Source organism: Pithys albifrons, chromosome 5 (assembly GCF_047495875.1).
Source record: "Pithys albifrons albifrons isolate INPA30051 chromosome 5, PitAlb_v1, whole genome shotgun sequence".
Classification (NCBI taxonomy): Eukaryota; Metazoa; Chordata; class Aves; order Passeriformes; family Thamnophilidae; genus Pithys; species Pithys albifrons.
The window spans coordinates 42,623,534-42,649,335 of NC_092462.1; the positions used below are offsets into that span (position 1 = coordinate 42,623,534).

Sequence of the window (25,802 nt, forward strand, 5' to 3'; positions counted from 1 at the left end):
TTAATTATGGTATGGGAAATGATATTTCTATGACATTTGTAATGTTTAACTGCTTTCCTTCAGGAATACCACAGCAAATCTGCTGTTCTTCTTTCCTTTATAAAAAGTGCTGGATGAACTTGCAGGTTTGCAGCAGTAAGGGGTAAAGTCCTAGTATTGATGACATTCAGTAGGACACACAGTCAGTAATTGCACAAAGCAGTCTCAGAGCAGGGCACAGTTCCAGTAGATGTCATTTTTTTTTTACCTGAAGAAAATGTACACTTTAGGACAGACCTGGTACAAAAGAATTCACTTTGGCAGGGCTTATCTATGGATCTGTATTCATACTCTGCTGCTTTACCTTCCAGTGCTTTGAGGCAGCTGAAAGAAATCCCTTTGCTTTCTGACACTATGAAAATGTATTGGATAGTCTTAAAAATTCAGAGCAGACTTTTCCTAAAATGAAAATTACAGAAAAGAGACTTGGGCAAGGTTCTGTCTACTGTTTTAAATCACCGAAGTGGCATGCATCTTGATAGACCAATATATGTCACTATTACTTCAGTCTTGTTTGTTCAACAAGACACAAATGAATTGAGTTGCCACTTGCCATCATTTGTGTATTGCCTAAAGCAGATTAGATGAGCCTGGTTCGCAAAGCTTGTATCATGCCTCTTTTGGAACTGTTTGCTAGAGTGTCACATTTATATTGATTCACACAGTTGTGCTCAGAATGTATGGGTGATTGGCTGGACTTCAAAAGCTTTCCCTAAAAATACCTGTACACAGTTTTGGTTCAGAGTTTTCTGTGATTATTAAGTGACCTTTTGTTTGGAAAATCCAACCACATAGTCCTAATATCACGTGTTCAAAATTAGATAGGAAAAGAAATAATGTTTCACTTACTATTTGGATTATTTAATAGTGCTTAATATCCTTATTGACACTGGAGAGATGTAGCAGCACTCTGCTTTGGGTACATGCATGTGGGTTGCACTTAAGTTTCTGCTTTTCCTATTGGTTTCTACAGAATGAACAGTGCCACATTCCCACAGAGCTGAAGGTCTGAGTTTTATATCAAGCCTTAAGAATAGGCCCGGTCAGGACATCTTAGCTCCTGCTCCAAGACAGTAAACAGACACAGTTTGGCAGCTGAGCACTGGTGTTAATACATCAGTAACTACTTACTGCTCCCTTTTTTGATGTGTATCAGTGAAGGGGAGGCCTGAGTTAAAAGGGATGCTGTTTATTGGGCAGACCTTTTGTTGACACGCTGTATTTCCCTGCAAGCTGATCAGTGGTAATATTGAAACAAATAGAAGTGTAATGCTTCCTGTATACATGCAAAGGAGGATATGTCTGTATGTCTTGTGTGTATTATCACTGGCATATTGATTTATTCTGTAGCTGTTAAGCCTTCCCTGAAGCGTCCTCTCCTGCTTTCAGTCTTCCCTTTATTTCTCTTACCCAACAGCAATGAAAACTGCAGGATTTGTTGACGCAACCATTTGGCACTGATATTCAAGGCTTGTTTAGAGCTGAATTTCCTGAAGACTCTATTTTTCTATTTTTTCATAAAAATTTTCCTTTTTGCTTTTTAGATCAATTTAGGTACAGTTTGGCTAGGAAAACCATGGAAAGAACCCCTCTTCTAGAGAATCATCCTCTTAGGTAATGGAGAGAACTCCAGAAAAAAATTGAAATTTTACTAAGTGGCCTATGAACTGGAGACTGCAATTCTGTTCCTTACATTCCTGTAGGGAAGAACACATTAGACAAATTAGAAGGACAAGAATAAAATATTTCCCTATGCACTTGTTTATTCTGTTGCATTTTCCACTTGTGTTTTGTTGATTGTGTCAGAGAAATCCTGGCATAGATCCAACTCGGCAAAGCTGCGTGCATTGGCTCTTGACTGGGAATAAATCTGTAGTATGGGGAGATAGACTTCTCTTGCATGGGCAATACTATAGATGCAGTTAATGCTCCAGTGTGTGCAGTCCCAAACAGACTGGTGTTCCTCAGGAGAGTTGTAGAGAGGTATTAAAGACAAAGAAGACTAATCTCAGTTCACTGAAATTTTATTTGCATTATGGGTCTGTTTCATGCTTTGCACATGCTTTTAGTTCTAACTGTGTATCATTGTTAGTACACAGGAATCAGTTGAAGTGATCATCCCCCTCCTTGGCACTGATGAGGCCACACCTTGAATCCTGTGTTCAGTTCACTGCAAGAAAGATGTTGACGTGCTGGAGCGTGTCCAGAGAAGGGCAGTGGAGCTGGGGAATGGTCTGGAGCACAAGCCTTATGAGGAGTGGCTGAGGAAGCTGTGGTTGTTTAGCCCAGAGAACAGAAGGCTTAGAGGTGACTTTACTGCTCTCCGTAACTGCCTGTAAGGAGGTTGTAGCCACGTGGGGGTCAGCCTCTTCCCACAGGTAACAAGGCATAGGACAAAAGGAAATGGCCTCAAGTTGTGCCAGGGGACGTTCAGATTATTAAGAAAAGTTTGTTCACTAAAAGGATGGTGAAGTATTTGAACAGGCTGCCTGGAGAAGTGGTGGAATCACTGTCCCTGAAAGTGTTAAAAATCCATGTAGTTGTTGCACTTAAGGACCTGGTTTAGTGGTGGACTTGGCAGGTCTGGGTTAATGGCTGCACTCGAGATATAAAAGGTCTTTCTCAGCCTGTGTTTACTGTAAGTCATCCTGTTTGCCAGCATTTTGCATATGCTTTTGGCCGTGTTTGGTGGCTGACTTTGGGTGGACCAATCTGTCTGGAAAATGAAGACTTTATTTCCACAGTAAGAGGTGACTGTAGGTAAATGACCCAGACTTGTCTGTCAGTGATCTGCCTGGGGTGTGTCTGGTTTTGGATAAATAATGAATGCCTTTAGGGGAGAATGTTATGTGAAATGTTTGATGTGGTGTAGAGGAGGCTGTAGGATATGTATGGAATGTGCAAGAGGAATATGCACTGAGAAAATAGCTATGTATTCAGCTGCCACAGAGGACAGATCCTGCCAGAACAAGATAAACAGCTTTCTGAGCTCAGTCAGCTGCACCACCTGAGCTGGTTGATAATGAAGATTACACATCATCTTCATGAACCACTGCTCTTCAGAACAGAGTATTTACATCCAAGCTGTTCCAAGGGACTTGTTTTGAAATTTGTCTTTCTTATAACAATTGAAGCCTCCTTCATGATCCACATTTGCAAGCAAAATGTTTGATTTGTAATTGAATTAGAGGCTTTAGTCAAATCAAAACCAAATGTCATTTTTATATTCATCTTGTTCTGAAAATTAGTTATGAAACTCATTTTAGTCACCTTAAGACAAATTGCTTGTATTATTAGAACAAAGTTAGACTTAGTGTTCCTATTCCAATGTATTTTCATCCTCCTGAACTAACAGGCAAAAATCAGTTGTTATACAATGCTGCCTGTCACTAGTGGCCATATAGTGGTATGTAACTGAAAACTTTTGGTTTGACTCTATACAGTTCTCGGTCACTCTTTCACATACAGAGGCAATGGGCTTAGAGCAGCTCTGTGAGTAACAGTCAGTTGACTCTAACTAGGACAGCAACCTCCAGCTCTGGGAAGAAAGCAAATGTTTTGGAAAATGGGAAGAGTCACTGGTATGAGAGGTGATAGATCCAAGCCCTTGTAGCAACTTAGAGCCTTCTGCTGAAGACCAGTCCTGGCTGCCTTTGTAAATTACCGGAGCACCTCTTGGGTCACACTGTGTTTGTCTCGCTGTAACCACTGACTTGGTGACCTTGCTGTTGAGATGGATTGGAGCACATCTGGCACGTGGCCATGACAGAACTGCTAGGGTATCTTGTTTCTACAGCTTCTACAGCTATTTTTGTATAAAGAAATGGTGTAGCTGTGACCTGTACTAAGGAGTTCAGTCAAATGTGGTCTGAGAAGTCCAGAAAATCATTGGCACCTGTGACTAGATATAGACAGTATTGGGCACAGAATCAAGGTGTGGGGGCGTTTGCTTCTTGTTTCTTTCAGAGCTGTTATCTGAAAACCCGTTTGTGAGGAGTCTGCAAACAACACAGTGTGCTATCATGGGCTTACTAACACAGCAGCATCTTGCTGTGTGTGTTCAGTGCTGCACAGCATCCACCCAGCGCTTCATGCTGCAGCATTTTATCAATTAGTGACTAATCATGATATAAGTGGTCTGTAAGTTCTCTCTTTTCTTTCCTGCCTTTTTTTTTTAAATTTTTTTCCCTTTAGGCAGGAAGATCCACCAAGATCTTTTTTGCTGCACTCATGCTTGAGGAGCTCTGATGAAGAAGTAAGATTCCTGCAAAAATGTGCTCAAGTTCTGGTGTATTGTCTTCTCCCCTCAAAGGATGTCCAGTCTGTCACCTTGCGCATAGTCCTTGCAGAAATACTTGCAACAAAAGGTAGATCAAAAATCATTAACCATATGCACCTGTATAATATTAGCAATTACAAACTTCATTACGCATAAGTCTTGATGCTCTGCTTTTACATTCTGAAATGAAATTTCTGTGTTAACCAGTAAGACACTTTATATTCTCAAAGTCAAGCATGAACTCTCCTGACTTGATATGAGGTGGTTTAGCACATTTCAGGATAAAACACAATTTGTCTTTTCCCATTTTCTGTTTTTTTCATAGAGAAACATTTTTGCAGTTTTCCTTGGCATTACTTTTAGTGATTATAGGAATAATTCAGTCGTTTTATATTATATTCAGATACATAGAATCCATACACTGAAGGATGTGTTTATAACTGTCATATCAGATTTAATTCATTATTTTAGATTTTGATTTATCCAGTGTAGTTTTTTTTAATTGAGGGATTTCTATTTTGCTTTTTATTTTGTAAGTTATACTTTAATGTGATAATAAATACACTATGCATTTTTTGTGTCACTGAAGTGAAATTCAGAAAGTATGAAGTCTCAGGTGATTCAGTTTACTTTCACTTTTTGTTTATAGTGGCTATATGTCATAGCCTTCTAAGCACACAGCAGAAAGAACAAAAAACTTGAAATTTTTCAAATAGAGTTCAGTTTTGTCAATGTGCATCAATCTGAGCAATAGAATAATCAGTTTTGTCAAGAAGGTCCTTGCAATCTCAAGTATACTATGTAGTCCAGAAAACTGGTTTTGGATTTTTGGATTTTTATCAGCTTGTATACTTACTTTTGCCTTTCGTCTGCAATTTTCTTTTGAAAGACAGCAGTTGTTCACCATAAGGATTTTGTTTTAAAATATTTTTCTTCTTCAGTGCTGAAACCAGTTGTGGAACTGCTGAGTGATCCAGATTATATTAACCGAATGCTACTCAGCCAGCTGGAGTACAGAGAACAGATGAATGAGCATCAGAAGAAAGACTATACATATGCTCCTTCCTATGAGGAGTTCATCAAGCTCATTAACAGTAGCGCTGATGTTGAGTTCCTGAAACAACTGAGGTATTTAATGTTTCACTGTAGCTCATTCAAAACTAAACATGCTTCTTTTCCAGCCCGTTACTGAGATTTGAATGAATTGTGATTTTTCTTTTTAATTTTAGATTTCTTTTTGTTTGATGAAGCAGAGGTAGTAAGGATGATGAGCCACAACATTTGTTAGATCTCTAATATAGTCAGCATTTTTGCTTACAGGCAGAAAATGCATAAAAATTCTGCTTAGTAGTATACTGGAGATGACTGTATTTTGAAAGATGTAAATGCTTGAAAAGTAGGAAAGGCATACTGGACTCTACTTTACAGCTTGCCTCTGCAGAGTTAGATGAAATAATATGTTGAATTTCCAGTAGTACGTCTGGTTATCTCTTGATGATCTGTATTAATTATGGCTGGCCATGGTGGTCTGGTGGCTCTGAACTGTAGTGACCCTAGAGACACTGAGCATTCAGAACAGCTTGCTGTGATTCCGTGACATGAAAAGAGGGGTTTGAATTCCAGCACATTTTACCACTGGGTGAGATGTTTTCCTGGACTATTGCAGGGAGGTGTTTCCCAATTGCATGCTTCTCAAACTTGTTAATGGACTCCGAAGAATTCCTTAAAGACCAAAAAACCACCACTGAGCTCCTAGGTATCATGAGTTTGTTTGATGTTCCCCTTTTCTAATGCAAATAGCACCTGCTCACTTTCAGAATTCCATCCCCCATCCATTTTTGTCTCCTTAGATCTTTCATCTCAACATATTACTTGCATCTCAAGCCTGCTTGCCCAAGAGCCAGATGTTTATGCTTGCCTTATCTTTATAGCTGAGCTGTTTCTGCTCTGATTTCTGATTTATGTGAAAAGATAAGGAACAAGTAACTGGGAAGCAGGGAATAGAGGTACTACTGTTTTAGAACCTCCCTAGATGTCCTTGAGTTGTTTTTTGTTGAGCAGAGCAAAGCTCTGGAGGACTGCTGAAGCCATTTCCAGTGTTTGTCCCAGTCTCTAAGCACCAGCCAGAGCTGGTATTTTTATCTCTTCCCAACTCCATTCTCTTGCTGCTGCAGGTCAGCTTTGTCTTCTTAAATGGCTGCAGCAACATCTGAAATACCCAGGCATATTGACATTGTTTGGTGCATTCTGCTGTGACCCTGAACTACTATTAGACTTGCTTGATCAGGCCAAGAGATGGCTAACCAAGATGAAGCATGTGGGCTGCATAAATAACATCATACTTTCTCTTGTTCTCCTTTTTGATTCTGAAACCACTTGCATTTCTGAGATAGGAAAATACATTTAGGTGATGGTGAAGTGATTCTGTTGCTTGGCTACTTATTGTTCATCTGCTGTAAAATTTGCTCTTTACTCTGGGACAGTGTGTCTTTCCTGAGAGCAGAATGTCTCTATTAGACTGTGCCTAAAACCTAAATGACATATTTATTAGTATAATCACGCTAATGGGTCTGCTTGTTTCAAAAGAAACCCAATTCTTCTGTTGTTGTTGTTCAAGCACATTAATGCTCAGTGTGTTCTCTTTTTAGCTGATAGGTCACTTGAAATTGTGTTCTTTAATACCAGAGGGCAGACTTGGATTATGAAATAATGTGGTATTGGCTGCACTTATGTTTTAACTTTCTAGCCCGTGAAGTCCAACTATCATCATCTTGAAATGTGTTCCTCTATACCCTACAAAATGTTGTTCAGTCTGAGCTGTTCCGTATTTGAATAGAGAATGTCTGAGAAAATGCATCTTCTTTTTGAAGAGAATCAGTATTTGATTTTGGAGGCAGTGTTCTTCCTCTGTATAGAACCATTCTCTGGGGTGGTGGTTAAAGATCATTTCCTTGTGGTGGGTGTGTTCCTGTTCTATTTGTGCTCCAGCACTGTGGGAGCACTCAGAGAGAGCTGGGCCAACCTGCAGTCATCTCAAATTTGTGTAGTATATTTGGCAAAGATTTCAGGATTAACCAGTGAAATTTTACAGATTTGCATCAAGAAAACCAAACAGAGGTCCCTATATGGTATATATGGATTTATAAAAAAGGGGTCATACATAGTTGTAATTCTCCATGAACCACAGGGAAAATCTATAAAAAAGGAGTTAAAGAGAAAGAAACAAATGAGCTGCTGTGCAGTTATCACTGAGGAGCATGGTAAGTGTCTGTTGGAGTCATAGGAGTAGGGAAAATGCTTCCAGTTCTTTTCTGAATACAAATAAATTACTGGCATGTTGTGCTTATGCAGGTTTCCCAGTTAGATGCTATTCTGGGTAATAATATTCTGTTCATCAAGAATTCCTTTATTTGGTTTTATTTGGAAATAATTTTTCAGTGCCTGTTCTAAACTGGTGCATGGCAGTCATGACCTGTAAGCCTCCTCCTGTTACTCCTGATGTTGTCAAGTAAATCTTGCTAAACAGAGATAAGTAGTAGCAATTTTCTCTGTAGGCTTAGCTTAGAGGGAAATTTATCCCAAGAACTACAGCTGCTACGAAACGCATTATTTTTTACGAAACATTCCTGCCATGCTTATCTTTTCAGATTGATTCCTATCTATTTAATAAAATAAACATAAAATACCTTGCTCAGTTCAAGAGGCTGCGAGACATTGACAAACATTTACTGAGACTCTTGACTGACCACAGTCAAGAAGGCATGGACTCCTGGGTGCTCCTGGATGAATGCACGTGACTGTACTCCAGAGAAGTCCCATAAGGCATCATTCCATACTGATTTCATTAACAAAGTTTTGCTAGGCTTTCTTGTGATTAAAACCAGGTATTTGTGGTGGGGGAAAGCAGGAAAAATGCCAGCCGGATCAATGGAAACCTTTGGGTGAAGGGTGTGTGTTTTTCTTGGCAAGGAAATCAGAAAAGAGAAGGAGGCTGTATAGACAGATCTCTTCGTAAGCAAGTGTAAAAGCTCTCTGCCATGCAAATAGCTCTCCCTGAAAAGATAATAATGGTACTAGGATTTTCTAAATCTTGTTTCTCTCCTAGCTTGGAAGCATTACCTTAAGAAGAAATACTGAATTGATTTTCTGCATTTCTTTTATGGGTTTTGTTTTAAGAACTTACTTAAATGGTGAAGGAACTATTTATTTTTAATTTTGGAGATACTTTTGAATTCATAGTTTGTTAGTATCTGTAGTGGTTCTCTTAGCAGAACATCTTTTTTTTTGTCAAAACATCCATTTCATAGAATATAATTTGCTGATTTGTGAGGAGCTATTTTGTTTTGGTTTTTTTTCTTTTCTTGTCATAACTTTGCCTTCTGAAAACTTGAATTTGTCTGGGAAAAAACCCCAAACAAACCAGTAAAACTTTTACAGAAATGTGGTTATCTATGAATGTCCTTCAGACTCACTGTTTATAATGTTTCATTTCCTTATCGTTTGTTGTGAATGAAAGCAGACTTTTATTCCTATATTATCAAGTTTTCACAAAGTGTGTTATCCCTATGTCTCTGAAGAAGAAGTTGTTAAACAGGGAAATTTCACCTTAATTTCCCCTTAGATTGCAGTTAGCATCGATTAATTGGAGGTCTGCTACAAAAGATGATTTTCTTCCACATCAGCTGTGAAACAAATTTGCTTTTTTTGTCAGAAGACGACTAAAGAAAAAAGACATGATGAGTGAAAAACACAGCTGAGAGCAAATAGTGATAAGGAAAAAAACTGGTGAATAGTATTTATTCTGCTTTCAAGATCAGCAGTATATTTATTCTGTTATTTATTATTACAGCAGCGAAAGGTATTCATGGTAAGAAAGACTGTTATTACTAGCTCTGTATCATCTTTTACTTTAGAAATGAGGGAAGGGCATGAATATAATAAAGAACAGGTAGGAGGTTAAAGTGGGAAGGTAGAAGTAAGGTGGATACGAGGCCATAAATGGTCCAGTTTATCAAGTACAATCACTTCTTCAAAGTTAAATTCACCATCATATTTAAAAATTCATTAGGTTTTTGCTCATCAACACCACGGGATTATAGCAGCTAGGATATTTGGAACAGACTTTCTGGAAGAAAAAGGTCAATGGCAATGTACCAAGGATGGTGTTTCTGTGGTGCAGTGTTGTACACAGTCTTACCGAGGAGTTACAGCCAGAGCACAGTGCTTGGGAAGAACAGACTAAATAGTAACTTGGAGGATGTAACTTGGAACATCTCCCACAGTTGGGGTAATACAATGAGGTACAGAAAAAAGAAATGCTGTATTACAGTATTGGTAATGAAAACATATGATAGGATGAATGTGAACAAATGGGAGTAAATTTGGAGGGACTTCTTACACACCAAAATACCACCCTTGCTGTGTGGCTGTTCTTCCTCTGGACTGGGCAAGAACTGTGGTGATGGATGAAAACAACCAAAATACAGTAATGGCAAATGGAAATAGGGTTAGAAACATTAAAGTTTTGCAAACAAATTTTCAGGTTTCAACTTGATAATTGAAGGATTTGGGTAGACTAAATATTGCTGCAGAAAAAGCATTCTGGAAGCGTAGTTGTGATTGAATACTGTGTGTGTAAAACTGTGTCCATACAAAGAGTCAGAGACAATCAAAATCCTGAAAGAATTATAGGAGGCAGGAGAAATGGAGGCAATTGAGTGATGTTGGTGAAGAAATTTTACGTGCAAGAAAGGAAATATATTTTAAGGATCACAGACTCTAGATGGAGAACAAGTCATCACAGAAATAGCAGCCTTTCTGGAAGGCTTCAGCTTTCATCTAAGAGTTAACTTGACAGATAGCAAATTCACTAGAATACTTAATTTCTTACCAGTATTAATAGCTACCAAAGTAAGTGTACTGAGAAGAGTTTGAATGTTTCTTATGGCCAAATCTTTGATATTTATGAAAGGTTTAATTGACAGTCATTTCTTTGCTGAGTGCATAGTGCCTGTCAGTTGCAAAATCAGTTTTACTTAAAATTCAGTTTACTAGCTGTATTAGCTGTCTACTGTTATGTGTGGTATAGGTTTAGGTAATAAACATGTTTTTATTATTTCTGGAGCATAGTACTTTAATGTTTTACATATTTTCGTGCATTTTTTTCTTCTCCTAGGCTATATATGCTCCATATAGGTACTGAGTGCATTAGCTGAAAGAACCTTACAGAGAGCTTATTTGAACTGAACTTGCATCCTAGTTTCCTACAGAAGACTTGTATTTAATATTTAGACTGTGACTATATTCTGTTTACTGAATATAGACTGTCTAGCGCCAGCAGTTGAGAGAAGAGGGCAATATTATTGCTAGTTGGATGTTTTCTTTTTGTTTCAAGATAATCTTTTTTCTCTACTCCATGTGGACACTGCTCATTAGGTTGCAGGCATATTGAGAAATTAATCTATTCCTAGATAAGGAGGAGTTGGCAGGGTTTTGATTTTTATTAATTCTTAAGTGTGCTGTATATAGAACACATTGTAAAAAATTAATACCATGTTTTCTTTTCTTCTCTTCTCCCTCTTCACCCTCATTCCCTACTGTTTTTAAAACTAGGTATCAAATTGTAGTGGAGATAGTTCAGGCAACCACAATCAGCAATATTCCCCAAGTGAAGAGACAGAAAGGTAAGATTCCATTTTGTTAAGTCACATCTGTTGTTTTCATTTTGAAAAGCTGTTTGAACTCCCAGCATACATATGCAATCAGTGTGTGTGGGCTTTTTAGACAGATTCTAGGAATGCCATGACTTCAGTATGTCAGATCTGTTTCGCTTGTCTGATTCTTCCAGAAACTCCCGTGGTGTGATTATTCCCCCAGCCTATCTTCATCTAAGCTGTTGGATCATAAGAAAGGTCATATCTATGATGCTTTTTTTCCCCAGAACTTGCTGCAACTAGGATTTCTGGCATTACAAATTCATATATTGAGAATCTTGTTTCCTCTGTCTTTTTCATAGAATCCCTTCTTCAGAGTCTCAGTCTGTTCTTTCAAAACACAGAAGGAGGAATGATACAGCGTAATCCAGTCAGACTTTATTTTGACTCTTCATTGTATTTTTGCTTTGGGAGATGCACTTAAGTTGTATCAATGCCTAATAAAAAGGCAACGGACAGCAAAAATTAATTTATTTATAAATAAATGTAAAAGATTTACGTTTCTAATGTAATCTCTATCTCTCAGGTTAAACTCCCTCAAAATTATTTTTTAGCTTCTTGCATTGGAAAGGGAGACTTTACAAAGTAATTCAAGTGTACTGAAAAATGCAGAAACAGAAAATGAACACACTGTGTGGTGGGGAAATTTTGGACAGTCTGAAGTGTTTGGGGTCCATGCTCAGGTTTCTGAAGGTATAAGGTTGTCAACACTGATAATGCTTTCTTGTTTACATTCTAAAACAGAGCTATATGTGCATTCCAGTAGGATATATTGCTTGTGTCAAACCAAGGTAAGAGGAGAAGTAGGCACTGTTTTTTATTTAAGTGTACATTATAGAAATAGGTATTAATATTTCTCAGAACTTAATTTAGTGGAAAGTCTGTTTCATAAAGTAATAAAATGGGAAGTTAACTGAGTACATTATGAAAAATCAATCTTGCTAACCCTGTATTTCCATTTGCGCTGCCATTGGTCTTTTTGAGACAAGAATTGATTTGGGGAATATTTTAATACAGTTTAGGCTCCTGCAGTTAATTATTGTCTCACTTTTCACTGTCTTACTTGAGTTCATCTATTTAACTGTCTCCTGTTCTAAATCCTGAACAGAAGTTGTTTTTCTGAAGCTACAGGTCTCTGGTACTGCAGAATAGATACAAAAATATTATAGATCTGGTTCCACTTATTCTGTGGGGAAGTTGGTTCTGCATTTTTATGGGCTCTTGACTTCTGTCTGTATTTTAAAAAAAAATAACAACAGAAATTTCTCTGGCTGGTGCATTGAAGTTTTGTGTTACAGTATGGACCTTTTATTAATAGTTTAGCCCTATGGCAACCTTCTGTGTCATTCAAAGGTTGATTGTTAGCCAGTGGGATATTTGTGGCTAAACCTTTGGTTTATTAAATACCCAGTGGTTATTCACATTGTGTCTCAAGAAAAGCGTGACTTTTTTTTACTTTTGACATGTGGAACAGTATGTCTGACAAAGGCATGCAATACAATCTCTTTATAGTTTACACAAATTTAGGACAAATTTTTAAGCCATTTCAGTTATTCCACTAAGGTTTTCAGCTACCAAAAATTTTAAGATGGCTATCAAAACTGTAGAGGGTTAAAATCTATTTCTGAAGGCTGTTTTGTATTTTGTTTTTCCTGAAGTAGGTGGAGACATTTTACCTAATATGCTAATGAACCTAATATGTTCCTGAATTTTAAGAAGAAAAGTTTCAAGAAAAAAGCTTTGTTACCTTCCTTAAAACAAAAGCCAATAAAAACCCCCTAGCTCACTGCAATTACAAAGGTTGCTGAACTCTTGTAGGAGGGACACCTTTTGGTTAAATGCCACCTTTTGGTGGTTTCCCTTTCTGGATGCTAGAGCATAATGCTACCCCTGGATTCAATGGTGAATAACTAAACGTAAACTTTATGCAAAATGGAACTGTGTTTCCACAATCTTATTCTTTCCCTTCCTTTGTTCCCCCAGTACCTAGTACCAACCTGCAATGATGTGTGAGCATGGCCATTGGATATGTATGACAGTCACTCCTTTCCTGCTAGTAAATGAGGTCTTTCCTTTTGTGTCATGGGCATCTCTTAGTTTTGATTCCAACCTGGCAAGAGAGTGTCTAACTGGTAGCTTTTTCCTTTTTTCTATGGCAAAGTAGTGTCCTGAAAATGTAGCTGCTTCTTTAGTGTCTGGGTGTTCAGCTAGAGCAGCTGAACTTTGGCTGGCCAGTATTCTGTTGAGCCTGATGTCCACTCTCAAACTGTTAAGAGTACAGCAAGTGCAGAAAAGTATGTACTTGCATATAGAATCATAGAACGGTTTGGGTTGGAAGGGACTTTTCAAGCTCATTTACTCCAAACCCCCTGAAATGACCTGAAACATCTTCATCTAGATGAGGCTGCTCAGAGCCCCACCCACCTGACCTCAAATGTTTCCAGGGATGTGGCATCTACCACTTCTCTGGGCAACCTGTTCCAGTGTTTCATCACCTTCAGTGTAAAAGAATTAATTGTAAAAATAGTTGTCTCCTTTCGTCCAATCTAAATTTGACCCCTTTTTGATTTAAAACCATTACCACTTGTCCTATCACAACAGACCTGCTAAAAACGTATGTCCCCATCTTTCTTACAGGCCTCTTATAAAGTACTAAAGGGCTGCGGTCAGGTCTTCCCAGAGCCTTCTCTTCTCCAGGCTGAACAGCCTCGGTTGTCTCAGCCTTTCCTCTTGGGAAAAGTGTTCCATCCCTTGGATAACCTTCATAGTTCTCATTTGGATCTGCTCCAACAGGTCCATGTCTTTACTATGCTGGAGTCCCCAGAGTTGGATGCAGGCGGGGTCCCACATGAGTGCTTCCATCAGTCTGAGCCATGAGAGCTTTCTGAGGCAGTGTTTTCAATAGAAAAAGGTACAGCAGAAAACCTAGGGAGCAGTTAGTGCAGCAAGAGCGGCCAATACTCTAAGTACTCTAAGTAAGTGCTTAGCTACTGTTTATACTCTTTATACTTTGCTTAGCAAAGGAGGTGTTGTGCAACTGCATGACTAGTAATAAATATGCCTGAGCAGGACTGTGTACCTTTGCTATTGGTTGAGAACATAATTAAGTCTCTAAAACTGACCAGAAATATTCCTTTTATAAAAAGGTTGGGTGTCTGTTATTAAAGGATGAGTAGCCCGCAGACCAAGTTTCAGACTGATGACTTCTCATAGGAGCTATATAGTTACCTGGCCTTTTTATATATTTTGTGGTGATACCAAAGTATGCATTTAGTGTTGGTGCCCAGCAGGGTTGGAGAGGAAGACTTGTTCTCCAGTAGGGACAGGGCTCTTTACGCTTGATTTAACTAGTGCTGGTGCCACCTATTGGCAAAATACTTATTTGTTAGGGCATTAATAAAATCGGAATGTACTTTAGGATAGTTCTATACATCCGTGTATTAAACGCTCTGTAGTTAAGAGAGCCATGTTATAGGGTTGGGTTTTTTTCTTTTCAGATTTCTGTCACTCAAATCTTCTGGTATGTGAGCATAAGAGAGCAAACAAAAACATTCAAGTGCCTGATTCATGTTAAGCAGTAAGTTTTGCATTTGACTCCCAGCGAGAGTCAAAGGTCTTAACAAGCTGAGACACAAAGTGAGAGGTTTTCAGTATGATGCCACTTGTGGGTGGGTGATAAAATTTCTGTGGCCAGGAGAACTGCTTTTGGCCATTGCTGAAGTTGAATAAGAAACCTAACAGCATTATTGTTTTTAGAGACATGGATAGTTTATTTTCGAGCAGTGCAGGCCATTGTAAATGGAAGCTGTTTCCTTGCATGCTGGTGCTGCACTACTTCTCTCCTGGCACAAAAGTGCAGAATCTGGTGTGTACACATATCTGCCTTCCTTCTTGAACTGTGTCTTTCTCTGTATCTTCTTCCAAAATGGTCAGGATCACTAAAGCAGTGACTGTAGGAGAAGGCTAGAAGGCCTGCTTTTGGTGCTAGTTCTGGTGGGGTTGGTTTGTTTGTTTTTTTAACTTGTGTTTGTTTTTTTCCTATTGATGTTTTCAGACAGTACCATTCTCTACAATCACATGTACTGTGGTTGGAAGAACTACATCTTTCTGCATCTTTAACTCTCTCCTCTTCTTACGTTTCGATAAGGATTCCTTCTAAATACTGAACTAAATTTAAGCTAAATTTTAGGTATTTTAACTTTGGACTAGAAATGCTTTCTGAAAATGTTTACTGCATTTTGATCTATTAAAGTGAAAGAGGGCAAATACATGGATTGGGCATTGTAGTATGAATGACAGAGGAGGTGAGTTTCTAGGAGCAAAAGTAAATCTGAATTTTTGTAAAGAAAATGTTTAAAAAACACCAATCATGAAATAGCAACAGAAGTAAGTTCCTATAGCAACTTGATATTTGCTGTAATAGGAATAAGAAGCTGTTTAAATGCACTAGTTCTAATTTTAAAACACATTTTTGTTTCTTCTTGTACTGATACAGTATTAATGGTATATATTATATGGATTGTGGATCCTACAAGAATTTTAGCAAGGATTTCTTTTTACTGGTTGCTTTTTAAAACAAAGCCAAAGCACCATGAAGGCAAGTACCTTGTCTTAGGGCAACAGAGAGCAAATCTCTTAAGAGATTTTTTAGAAGTTTTTTTGTAAAGGGATTTCTTTGATTTGCCTTTTAATTTTTTGTGGCCTCTACCTTACAAGTGACTCCACAGCATGACTGGAAACCACCTTGGATAACTGGATGGGACTGTTTTTCAAGATGCCACAAGATAATTGACCCCGGGCATCCTTGTTGAGAAAACTGCTCCTTTTCAAGCAGGTCAAATAAGCAACCATTTCTTATGGAGAGATTTGCTGTGTTGCAGTACATTTCTCCTGCTAAGCATTCCCACTGTGAGTCTGGATATTTGCTTTTACAAGCAAAGCTGACAAGTGGCACAGAAACAGCTGTGGTCAGGCCTCTTAGGTACTGTGGTTTTGAAAAAGGCTTGAATGTTCAGCCGTAGAAAGGGACTTCTTTTAGAAACTGGGGCTCCAGGTTAACTTGGGTATGTAGGTTGTGATGTGTGGGTTTTGTCAAGATGATAATTTAGAGTGAAATGAAATAGATACTTGTGCATTCCAGTGGATTACAGATGCCATCTAACTTAATTATGACAAAACTGTATTATGATTCCTCCTCCCCACCTGCATCCTCCCCACAGGGTTAAACATGCATATGGAATTATTTTTGCATAGCTTCTGGTAAGGCTAAAAGAGCCTATACTCAAGTGGTAAGTGTGGAGGGAATCTGTGTGGGTGAGGGTGAAGATTACATATTAATTGTGATAGATTTGTTTGGTTTGATTTCAGATCAGTTTTATAGAGGAAATTTTTCTTTCTGCTCCTGAGATTCTTTGCCTGTGCTACTGACAGCAATGCATCATGTCCACTGTTGGTTTGGGGAGATGCTCATCAGTGGAAGAAGGAGGGAAGGGGCTGACTGGTCAGATAGATGTGACCAAAGGGGATGCAAGGACCTGCAGACAGAGGCTGTATCTGATGGGTGTTATTTTACTGTATAGTACGTACTGACTGCCATGCTCAGATTTACTTTACTGCCACCTGACTTCTTGTTTTATTCAGCTGTGGTTATGAGTGGGAGGCTGTGTTGTACTATACGTTGCTAATGACCAGTGCCAAAGTTCTCCATGATCTCCCTATAAATCCCTTCTCCCAGCTCTGTTGCCTGAAGTGTTTGGAATGAAGCACTTGTTTTGCTCAGTTTCTTGTCCGACCATGTTAGATCTGGTTTTCCCCTTTCCTGGGACTGTGGGCAGTAGAAGCGTGTGCATTATTCTTAAAATTTCTCCTGCTCTTGCAGAATTGAACAAATACTTTTCCAGGCCTACATGGGCTTTGAAAATGTGTAATTCAAGGTTTCTGAGAGTTCAAGGAGGTCTGTAATGATTTCTGAATTGTATATAGAAGGTTACAGTTACTGTTGATATGAAAATGTTAAATTGATGTTGACTACTTAAGTACTTCAGCAGGGCATTAAGTAGGCCCTGCATGGTCTTAATTTGGCTCTTGCAAGACTTGCAAAAATGCAGTTGATGTTGTGTATGTGTGTCACTCCTTTGGTGACTGGTCAGATTGGTCAGGGTTGTTGTACATGCTCCCAGGTGTCATATATCTGTAGTTCTAGAAGCTGTAAAGGAACAAGAACTTGTACTTTTGGGTTTATTCATGCTTTTCTCATATATAACTTCAGAGGTAAAATGAGAAATCAGTTTTATGCTGGTACTGTCAAGAGAGGGAATGGTTCATGCTTGTCTAAAATGTAATTTAGGTTGTGCTTTAAGCAGGCTTTACATATGTCTTCATTTACATTATTTTTGTGTATCCTTCATTGTGTTTAATGGCAGTAAACTTTGTGTGGCATTTTTTGCCATGACTAGTATGTGGATGGGATCAGCGTTCTGATGGAAAAATGGATGGTGTGAATATGTACTGCAGTTTAATCCAGTTTATGCATATATATATATATATATTTATGTATGTGTGTGTATATACACACACACACCACCCCTCGACTGCATAACAAAACTACTAAAAAAAGGTAAAGAAAATTAGGTCTGAGAAATCAGTTTTCAGAAATGGTTTTGGTGAGCTCTGGGATAGGCTTCTGGCATAGCTCAAATCAAGACACTTACGAGTGATCTGGAAGAAAATGTAAAAGTTTGTCACAAACACTGCTGATGTGCAAGAATGCATAGAGTTAAAAAGATTTGCACAGATAGCATAGCTTTGATTACTTGGTAAGATTCAGCTCATTTGGACCATTTGCATGTTAATGTTGTTTGGTGCAAATTATCCACAAATGTGGACTGATAAGCAGAGTGTTAAATTCTGCTTTTGGTAATAATTGCTTTTGGTTACCTGTGGGAGAGATGCACAGTACCACTTTGGGATTTTGAATTTCCTCCAGTGCATGCCCTATCAAAATTTCCTCTGATAAGGAGAATTATTTTTAAGGCAGTTAATAAAAGACAGTTTTCTCCTTTGGGGGTGAAGGTGCTCTCAGCTGCTGCTGGTAAACGTGTATGCAGCTTGTGGGGAGAAAGAAGCAAAGAAACATCTTTCTTGTCTTGCTGATGAGAAGTGATTTTTTTAATAGTAATTTTTTTTAAATACCCAAACTGTAAAGTTATTGCTATTAAAAAACCCCAAACAAATAAAGAAAGTGGATCCTTTGAATAACTGTTTTTCCTTTCATAGCGGTGAAACAGTGTCTCAGTAGCATATATCTAGTCCTTTTCCATTTATTGTGGCTTGCTGGAGGGTATGTGAATACATGTAAGCCTTTTCTTTTGTGCCTTTCTTTCTATTTGGTTTATGCAGTGACAGGTGAATGTAGTGAACATCATCTTTGCTGATACTTGGAGATGGCAAAAAAGACTCTTAATTCTACCTTGTGATTTGGTGGTGGTGCAATCAGGCAAGAATAGATTAAAATGAGTAGGCTTTATAACTTAAAGTATCTTTTTTATAGGGTTTAACATGAAAAGAGCAGAGCAGTTGAGATCTGAAAATGTACAAAATCTCAAAAGCAGATTAGGGTTAGGAAAAAACTAGCTGAAAATGCTCCTCCTGATTTCTGCAAGCTTATCTTCCATGGTTTGGAAGAGGGGAATGAATGTTCATTGTTTGCCCACACATTCACGCTGTCTTTCCTGCCCTGTAACACGTTAGACACATTGAGTGCTAGGCTGCTCCTCCTCAGCCTCTTGTTTATTTGTGAAAGACGTGGCTGCCAGGCTTCACAGTGACTAGCCCTGTTTATCCATGTGGCAAGAACAGACTGGCAGCATGATCCACATCACTGCCCTGAGTGTTTCTTAGGTGGATTGGCTCCTTATGGACATGAAGAGCTGAGGTAAATGTTTTTGAAGGATCTTTGTTAATACAGTAATTAATCACTGGAATAGGTGGGATGTAGGATCTCTCCTCGAGGCCTGCTGAAATTGCAGGATGGTAAGACTTCAGGTAAACATCAGTAATGCTTGCTTTGAAAACCCTCCAAGAATGCCTTGTTTTCACCAGAAAGGGTACTTTTGTTTTAAGAAGGCTGAATGATCATTGCATAGCACGGTTTGTGGGTTTTCAAAAGTGTGGGATTTCAACTGTGCATTTTGAGCCCAAAGCATTTAAACTATTGAAAGAATTGACAACTTCTAAAATCATCTTAGAGTCAAGTGCAGGAGGGAAAAATTGGGATCTAATCTTCACTTTAAACTACTGTTCATGCATTCTTTTGTCCTTAAGGTCTTTTCCTTTCCTTTTGTCTCATCAATACTACTGGTAACTCTGGTCAGGGAACTGAAACACTTAAATTAAATGCTCTGTTAACTTTCCTGGGGAGATAACATGCCAGGAAAACAGATGGGGTTTTTTTCCCATAGTACAGTAATTTTATCATTTGCTTCAGTGAATATCATCTCTGTAGTTCACTATTGTGTGGCAGCTCAGGTGCAAATAATACTTATCTGTTAAAACACTAAGAATATTTGAATCAGGAAGGATCCCTACCAACATAGAAAGATATGTACAGCAAATAAAGTGAGATTAAAAATACAGGAAAAGATAACATGCGAATATCTGGATTCAAATGTGTAGAACTTCAGGGAGCTCCATATACCTTGAGTTGTCCTTCAGTATGCAAATGACAAAACAGTTGTCTGCAGTTACATGTGGTCCTGAGGGGGAAATACAAGAATGAAAACAGTCATGGAAGGAGAAGACACCTTAATGTATTAGAAATGTGTTTAAAATATGTATTATAAATATTTTGAGAGATTTCCTTTTTGCTGTATATGCATTTACAAACCTTACTATGTAGTTTTTTCTTAACAACAGCTGTTTTCAGAATTGAGTACTGTTTTTATCTAAATGATTTTACTAGCATTTGATATTTTGAAACCGTAGCAGAATAGATCTTTACTATTTATCCCTGAGCAATCAAATAATCCAGAGCCAATTGCAAGCCAAATACTTTGCTACTGAGCAATATTTGCAGCCCAAAAAAGCAGGAGTGTTTTCACAAGAGGAAAATAAAACTAGTGTGTACGTGTGAATCAGCTATGTCCTGCAGATATAAAAAAGGAGTGATTTCAACACAGTAGGATTTCATATTTGCCTCATCTGCTGCTTCTTTTTTAAGATCCTGGTAATGAGCTGAAGAGCCTGGAGAGTAGAATACACAAATATTATATCAGTTATTACTAAGTCTTATTCAGCGGACTGGCGTCTTCATATTACTTCACTTTTAAACAGTGCTGTGCAGTCTTGATGTGGCATTATAAGATTTTGGGGGGTTTTCGGTCATGTGAGCATTTTGAGTGAATGTTGGTTGGTGTTGTCTGGAGGAGATACTGTATGATATGCTGTTCACATTAGCCTCAAGAAATTTAGATTTGAAAATGAGATGTGTGGGAATGTGTCATGCTGGGCTGGAGAGGATAAAGCCCAGTCCCTTGCGACTCCAGGCAGTCAATGCTATGTTCAGTAAGGCACATAAGTCATCCTCTCCATATCCTATCATATGCCATAGCTGCGTAGGTAGCTTCCTAACACCATCTGATAAATATACATTCTGTAGTAGAGGTCTTGGGCCTGTGTCTTCCAAGAGGCTAGAGAAAGAGAGCTGAAGGGGTTGGGTTTTGCTGTGCATTTGAATAAGGATTTTTTCCTGAACAATTTTGTAAAAATCCCTTGAGTTATCATTGGAGAATGTTTCAAAATCATCATTCTGCTTCAATTATAAACTTGCCAGTATCTGTTCCTGTGCATAGCTGATTCCTGAATGACAGATGCTTTGATCAGACAGGTTGCAGAGGCAATGGTACAGTCATGTTTTCATGTTGTAAAATACTGTCTCTGATTTGCTTTATTCTTAGATTCAAAAGGAAAAGAAACTGCAGCAATGAAAGCTGACCTGCTAAGGGCTCGCAATGTGAAGAGGTACATTAATCAGCTGACAGTGGCAAAGAAGCAATGTGAGAAGAGAATAAGGCTCCTGGGAGGGCCTGCTTATGACCAGCAGGAAGATGGTATTTCTGATGAAGGCGATGGCCCGCAGAGTCAGAAGGTACAAATCGTATTGTCTGAAGGTCATTCTAAATGTGTTAGCACTGGATTGTGTTACCTCACTATCGCTAATCCCTCCCTTCCCCCAGGAGTCAAGTACAAATTAATTGCTGCATAGTTTGTTTATCCTGGGAAAAGAGTACTGAAGTACCCCAAAAGACATATTGATCACTCAGCTTGAAATATTGATAAAAGTGAAACTTCATAAAGGATTGAGTGGAGTGTAAGCATGTGTGATTTTTCAGACACTGCATGAAGGGAGTTAATAAGGGCATGGTAGCAGCCTTCCTGAAAGTAGCAACTTGCTTTCAAATAAAAGATTGCCAACATCCATGCAATATTTTTTTGCCCCTCATGATATTCACTTTAGGTAATACCTGTGGGTTTTGGAAATGCTAAGTTATTCAAAAGCAAGCATTTACGGAAGGCAATTGACAGAATTCAGGGCAGTTGTTGCAAGAAAACTCGGGTAAAGCTGCTGACTGGTTGCTGGTTTTCAACATCATGTCAGTCTGGAATTAGAAAAAGCTACCATTGTATTAGCCAGCCTCTACAAAAAAAAAACCTCATGACTACTTAACCTTGGAAAACTTTAATAATTTTAGTGACTTTTTTGTACCATCTATTCTGTCCCCTTTGCGCAAAGCACAGTAGTTGATGTTTTCCAATGTGAAAGAAGATTTTGTGTTTTACATGTAGGTAGATGGTAACTTGCCTCTTCATGCAGGGGTCTTTAATTTTCCTTATGTCCTTATAGTAATTGTAACTTAGTAGCATGTAAGAAAAAGTAGCATGATGGAGTAATAGTTCTTACTATTTGTATTTTATTTTTCTTGAGTAAGATTGTGAAACAGAACAATTCCCTACTCCTCACTTGTCCTTAAGGCATGATTTCAGATGGTGTGTCATAGATTGTGCCAAGGCAGTCCTGATCTCTTTCCTGAAGTTGGGTGTAGCAAGAGGTGCCAAGGAGAAAAGGAAAGAGGGGAGCATGTGGCAGCTCTGCATGAGCCACTGATGCCATTTTTGGTGCCTGCTGAGATGTTACAAACTTTTCTGGATAAATAATGATGACTTCACATTGTTTAGGAATGGAGTCCATAGTGAAGCTGCACTGCACAGGGGCAGGGATTGGTCAGAAATATAATAAAATATAATATTGTAACTAAAATCAAAGGAATTTGGGAAGTTTATGTTGCATGTTCTGTAAACCAGTGTTTTGTGTGGCAGTTGCTGACCTGAGGTTATCTCTTCCAAATATACCAATGAATAGCTCCATGTTGAGTTAATGGTACTATCAGTAGGAATGAAGAGTCCTTGCACAGGGATTCGCTGTAGTGATGCTGGAAACAATGGCATCTCTGAGGCAGCTGTGCTTCTAAGCTTTCAGTGTGTTTCTGTGATGCAGCTCTAGAACCCTCCACAGCCATGTAAGTTTAGAAAATAGGATACCTGCTTCTCTCCTCTGTTGCCCTAACTCTCAGTTGCCAAGAAAGAAACTGAGGGAGGCTGGATGAGAAATGAAGGCCAGATGAGAGATGGAGGCTATGCTGCCGCTTCTGAGCACAGAAAAATGCCCAAGGCTTAGCTGAGGAAGCAGTCTGTCCTAACTGTTGCTTCTCCCCATTCTCTTTTAGCACTCTGGTAGCTGCAGTTTGGGTTCTTATTTTGGGGCAGCCAGTGTTCTTTTGGATGTTGGCCCCTTCTGTGGGGGCAGCATTGACTGAGCATTCTAGGCAAAAGGGAAATACATTGTTTAGAATTTAGTAGATAAGATAATGCTGATATGTTGCTGCTGCTGGCCCATAATTTCTGCTTAAAGTCTGGTTGTGTCAGCTTTTCTGTTAAGGTCGCATCTAACTTGCAGAATAACTAGTTTGTGCAGAAGAAATTCGTAAGTCTGCCTTCCTTTCTTCAACTTTCATGAAGTAGGTCAGAAATGAGCATTTACTAAGGGTATTTCGAATTAGTATTTTATTTAAGTGTAGTACAGAAGCTTGAATATGTTATTAACTTTGTGGAATTTTTGGTACTAGTTGAACAAAGAATTAACTAGTGAGCTAAACTTGTATTTTGATTTTACTTATATCCTACAGAAAGCTTCCTCTTTATTGCAGTAGTAGGGGAGTAATAGCATGGCTGGTAAAAATGCATGGAGATGGATTATTTGGGGCTGCTAGTGGTCTCTTCTTACAGATAGAAGAAACAGAAATTATATGCTTTGAAATACATTTTTTTTCCATTAACAGCAGGATAATTACAAAATGGTGTCAGTTTCCTCTTTGTGCAGTCTTGTGATACTTATTCATTTGACTTTCTATGCATTTTGCTCACCTCATTTGCCTCAATCCAGGTTCTCTAGGGAAATCCTGAATATGTGAATTTTATAATCAAATGCTTATAAACAAACAAACAAGTGACAAACCACAGCTACTCTCTGTATCTGAATTCTGTCATTAGCTCTGATACTGATTTGTACTCTGCCAATGGTGTTGATTTGTTTTCAGAGGAAATGCACTTTGAATTAGTGTAATACATACAGCATCTCTTCTACTTATTGGTCAGTGCAGTTTCAGTTCATTTTAGAAACTGTGCCTGCACAGTACTGCAGTAATTGAGTTCTTGTTGTCTGTGTTTGTTTGGCAAACAATTTATTTCCCTGTGTTCAGCACAGCAGCCACATCACCTTGTCTCTGAGATTTGATGTATGGAGTTGCAGCATTTTTTAGTGGAGCTGTTTTGTGAATCATGAGTTGTAGGAGGTCTGGGGATCTGATCCTTAACTAGCTGTGAAATAGCAAGGAAACCATCTGAGGTGGAACCAGTTCATTTTCATAATCTGGTTATGAGGGCTAAAATGAAACTCCTGCAGAAGACCTTGCTTCTAGTGCATCCATGGATAGATGTTGATTTAACTGGGAACTTACCAGATTTTCACTGTAATTTCTGAGCTTCAGGTTGTAAGATCATGTTACGTCAGGATGTATCATGGTACAGAATTTGGGAATATTAAGAAAACAAGCTTCAATTGTTGTTCCCCTATTGCCTGAAGATGGGGTTTCTTATGACAGAAGTACATGTGTGAACATGTGAGTCTCAAGGCAGGGATTTTACATTAGTGAATGTGCAGTGAAATAGCCAGGTACCTTATGTTGTTAGTAATACCTCCTGATACGTAGCTAATAATTGCATTTAGTTCAGGTACTACTGTGTGTGACAAAGACAGTTTTCTGATGACTTGCCTCTTTGTAAAACATCACAAGATAAATATAGGCTGTTGTTTTAGTCAGTATACAAAGCATTAGTTTTTAAGGGTTTTAAGGGTTTTTAAGGGTTTTTAAAATGCAACTTGGAAAAAGACACATATTTCCAGAATTATTTTTTACATCCGACTTATTCCTGTCTTCTACCAAAACTGCAGCCAGAAGTCCTGCAGAAGTCCTGCAGTTTGATTGTGTGCCATGATCCCAACAGAAAAGCTCCCTTAATGCCCCAAATTCTGTTCATCCCAACCATCTGCAGTGCCATTACCAGATTTATGGTGTTTATTCGTTATGGGCCAATGCAGTTGTAGTGAATGCGCAGGTGGTGTGTTGCAAATGAATACAGTGCAGTGCATCTCCTCTGTCTGGAGCCTATGCAGACCCTTCCAAATTAGCTAGTTGTTCTATGTTTCTCTCCAGAGAGAGGTTGTAACTTTAGAGGCTTGCCAAGACCAAGTCTCTGCTTTGTAGTACTAGGAACAAGGCTCTTCTGCGTGCATATGCTAGGGATGCTACTTAGAGCTGCTTGCTTGCTTGGGGAAAAAAAGTAAAGAAACTGAACTCTTCCTAGTCTCAGACAGAGCCTGTGACCACCTGTGGTATGTTAGTTACTTTCCTGTTGGAGCAGGGAATTGATGCAGTAACAGCAAAGCTGCAGATTTTTCCATACCAGGAAGCTGCTTTCGAGTTAAAAGGATTTGAAGAGTTGATGTCGAGGCTGATAATTCTAAGATTATATCTGCTAACTGGATATTAGATTTGAGGGTGTACACGTGCCCTGATGTCGGCGTATGTGCCAGCATAGTTTAGAGCTTTGTACTCTAATCTGTGGTGATAATTACAAAATTATCTTTTGCTGAGGATTACAAATTACTGCAGAACCTCTGTCTTTAAATTAGAAAAGGAAAGATTCTCCACAGAATCGTTGGGTGCCAGAAGGACTGTCATGGTTTTAACTCAGCCATTGACTAAGCCCAGTACAGCCACTTGCTCACTCTCCCACCAGCAGGACTGGGGAGAGAATCAGAAGGGTAAAAGCTGGAAAACTCATGGGTTGAGATAAAGACAGTTTAACAGGGAAAGCAAAAGCCATGCACTCAAGCAAAACAAACCAAGGTGTTCAGCCATCTCTAGGAGACCAGGGACCCATCACATGTAATGGTTACTTGGGAACACAAACACCATCACTCCAAATATCCCCCCCTTTGTCCTTCTTCCTCCTATTTGGTATACTGAGGATGATGTCATATGGTATGGAGTACCTCTTTGGTCAGTTCAGGTCACCTGTCCCAGCTGTGTCTCCTCCTGGCCTCCTGTGTAACCCCAACCTCCTTGCCAGTGTGGCAGTATAAAAAGCAGAAAAGT

At 38.7% G+C, this 25,802-nt stretch overlaps 1 protein-coding gene across 2 annotated transcripts in view; it reads left to right on the top strand.

Annotated features, from left to right (window-relative positions):
* SNX25 (sorting nexin 25) overlaps positions 1-25,802 on the top strand; it is a 78,639-nt gene that overhangs the window by 28,083 nt on the left and 24,754 nt on the right. The window contains exons 4-7 of one of the 2 annotated variants that reach the window (XM_071556324.1): positions 4,234-4,406; positions 5,260-5,446; positions 10,931-11,001; positions 20,985-21,175. In XM_071556324.1, coding sequence (XP_071412425.1) covers positions 4,234-4,406; positions 5,260-5,446; positions 10,931-11,001; positions 20,985-21,175 — 622 coding nt within the window. The remainder of the gene's footprint in view (positions 1-4,233; positions 4,407-5,259; positions 5,447-10,930; positions 11,002-20,984; positions 21,176-25,802) is intronic. The other variant, XM_071556325.1, reaches the window with a different exon arrangement.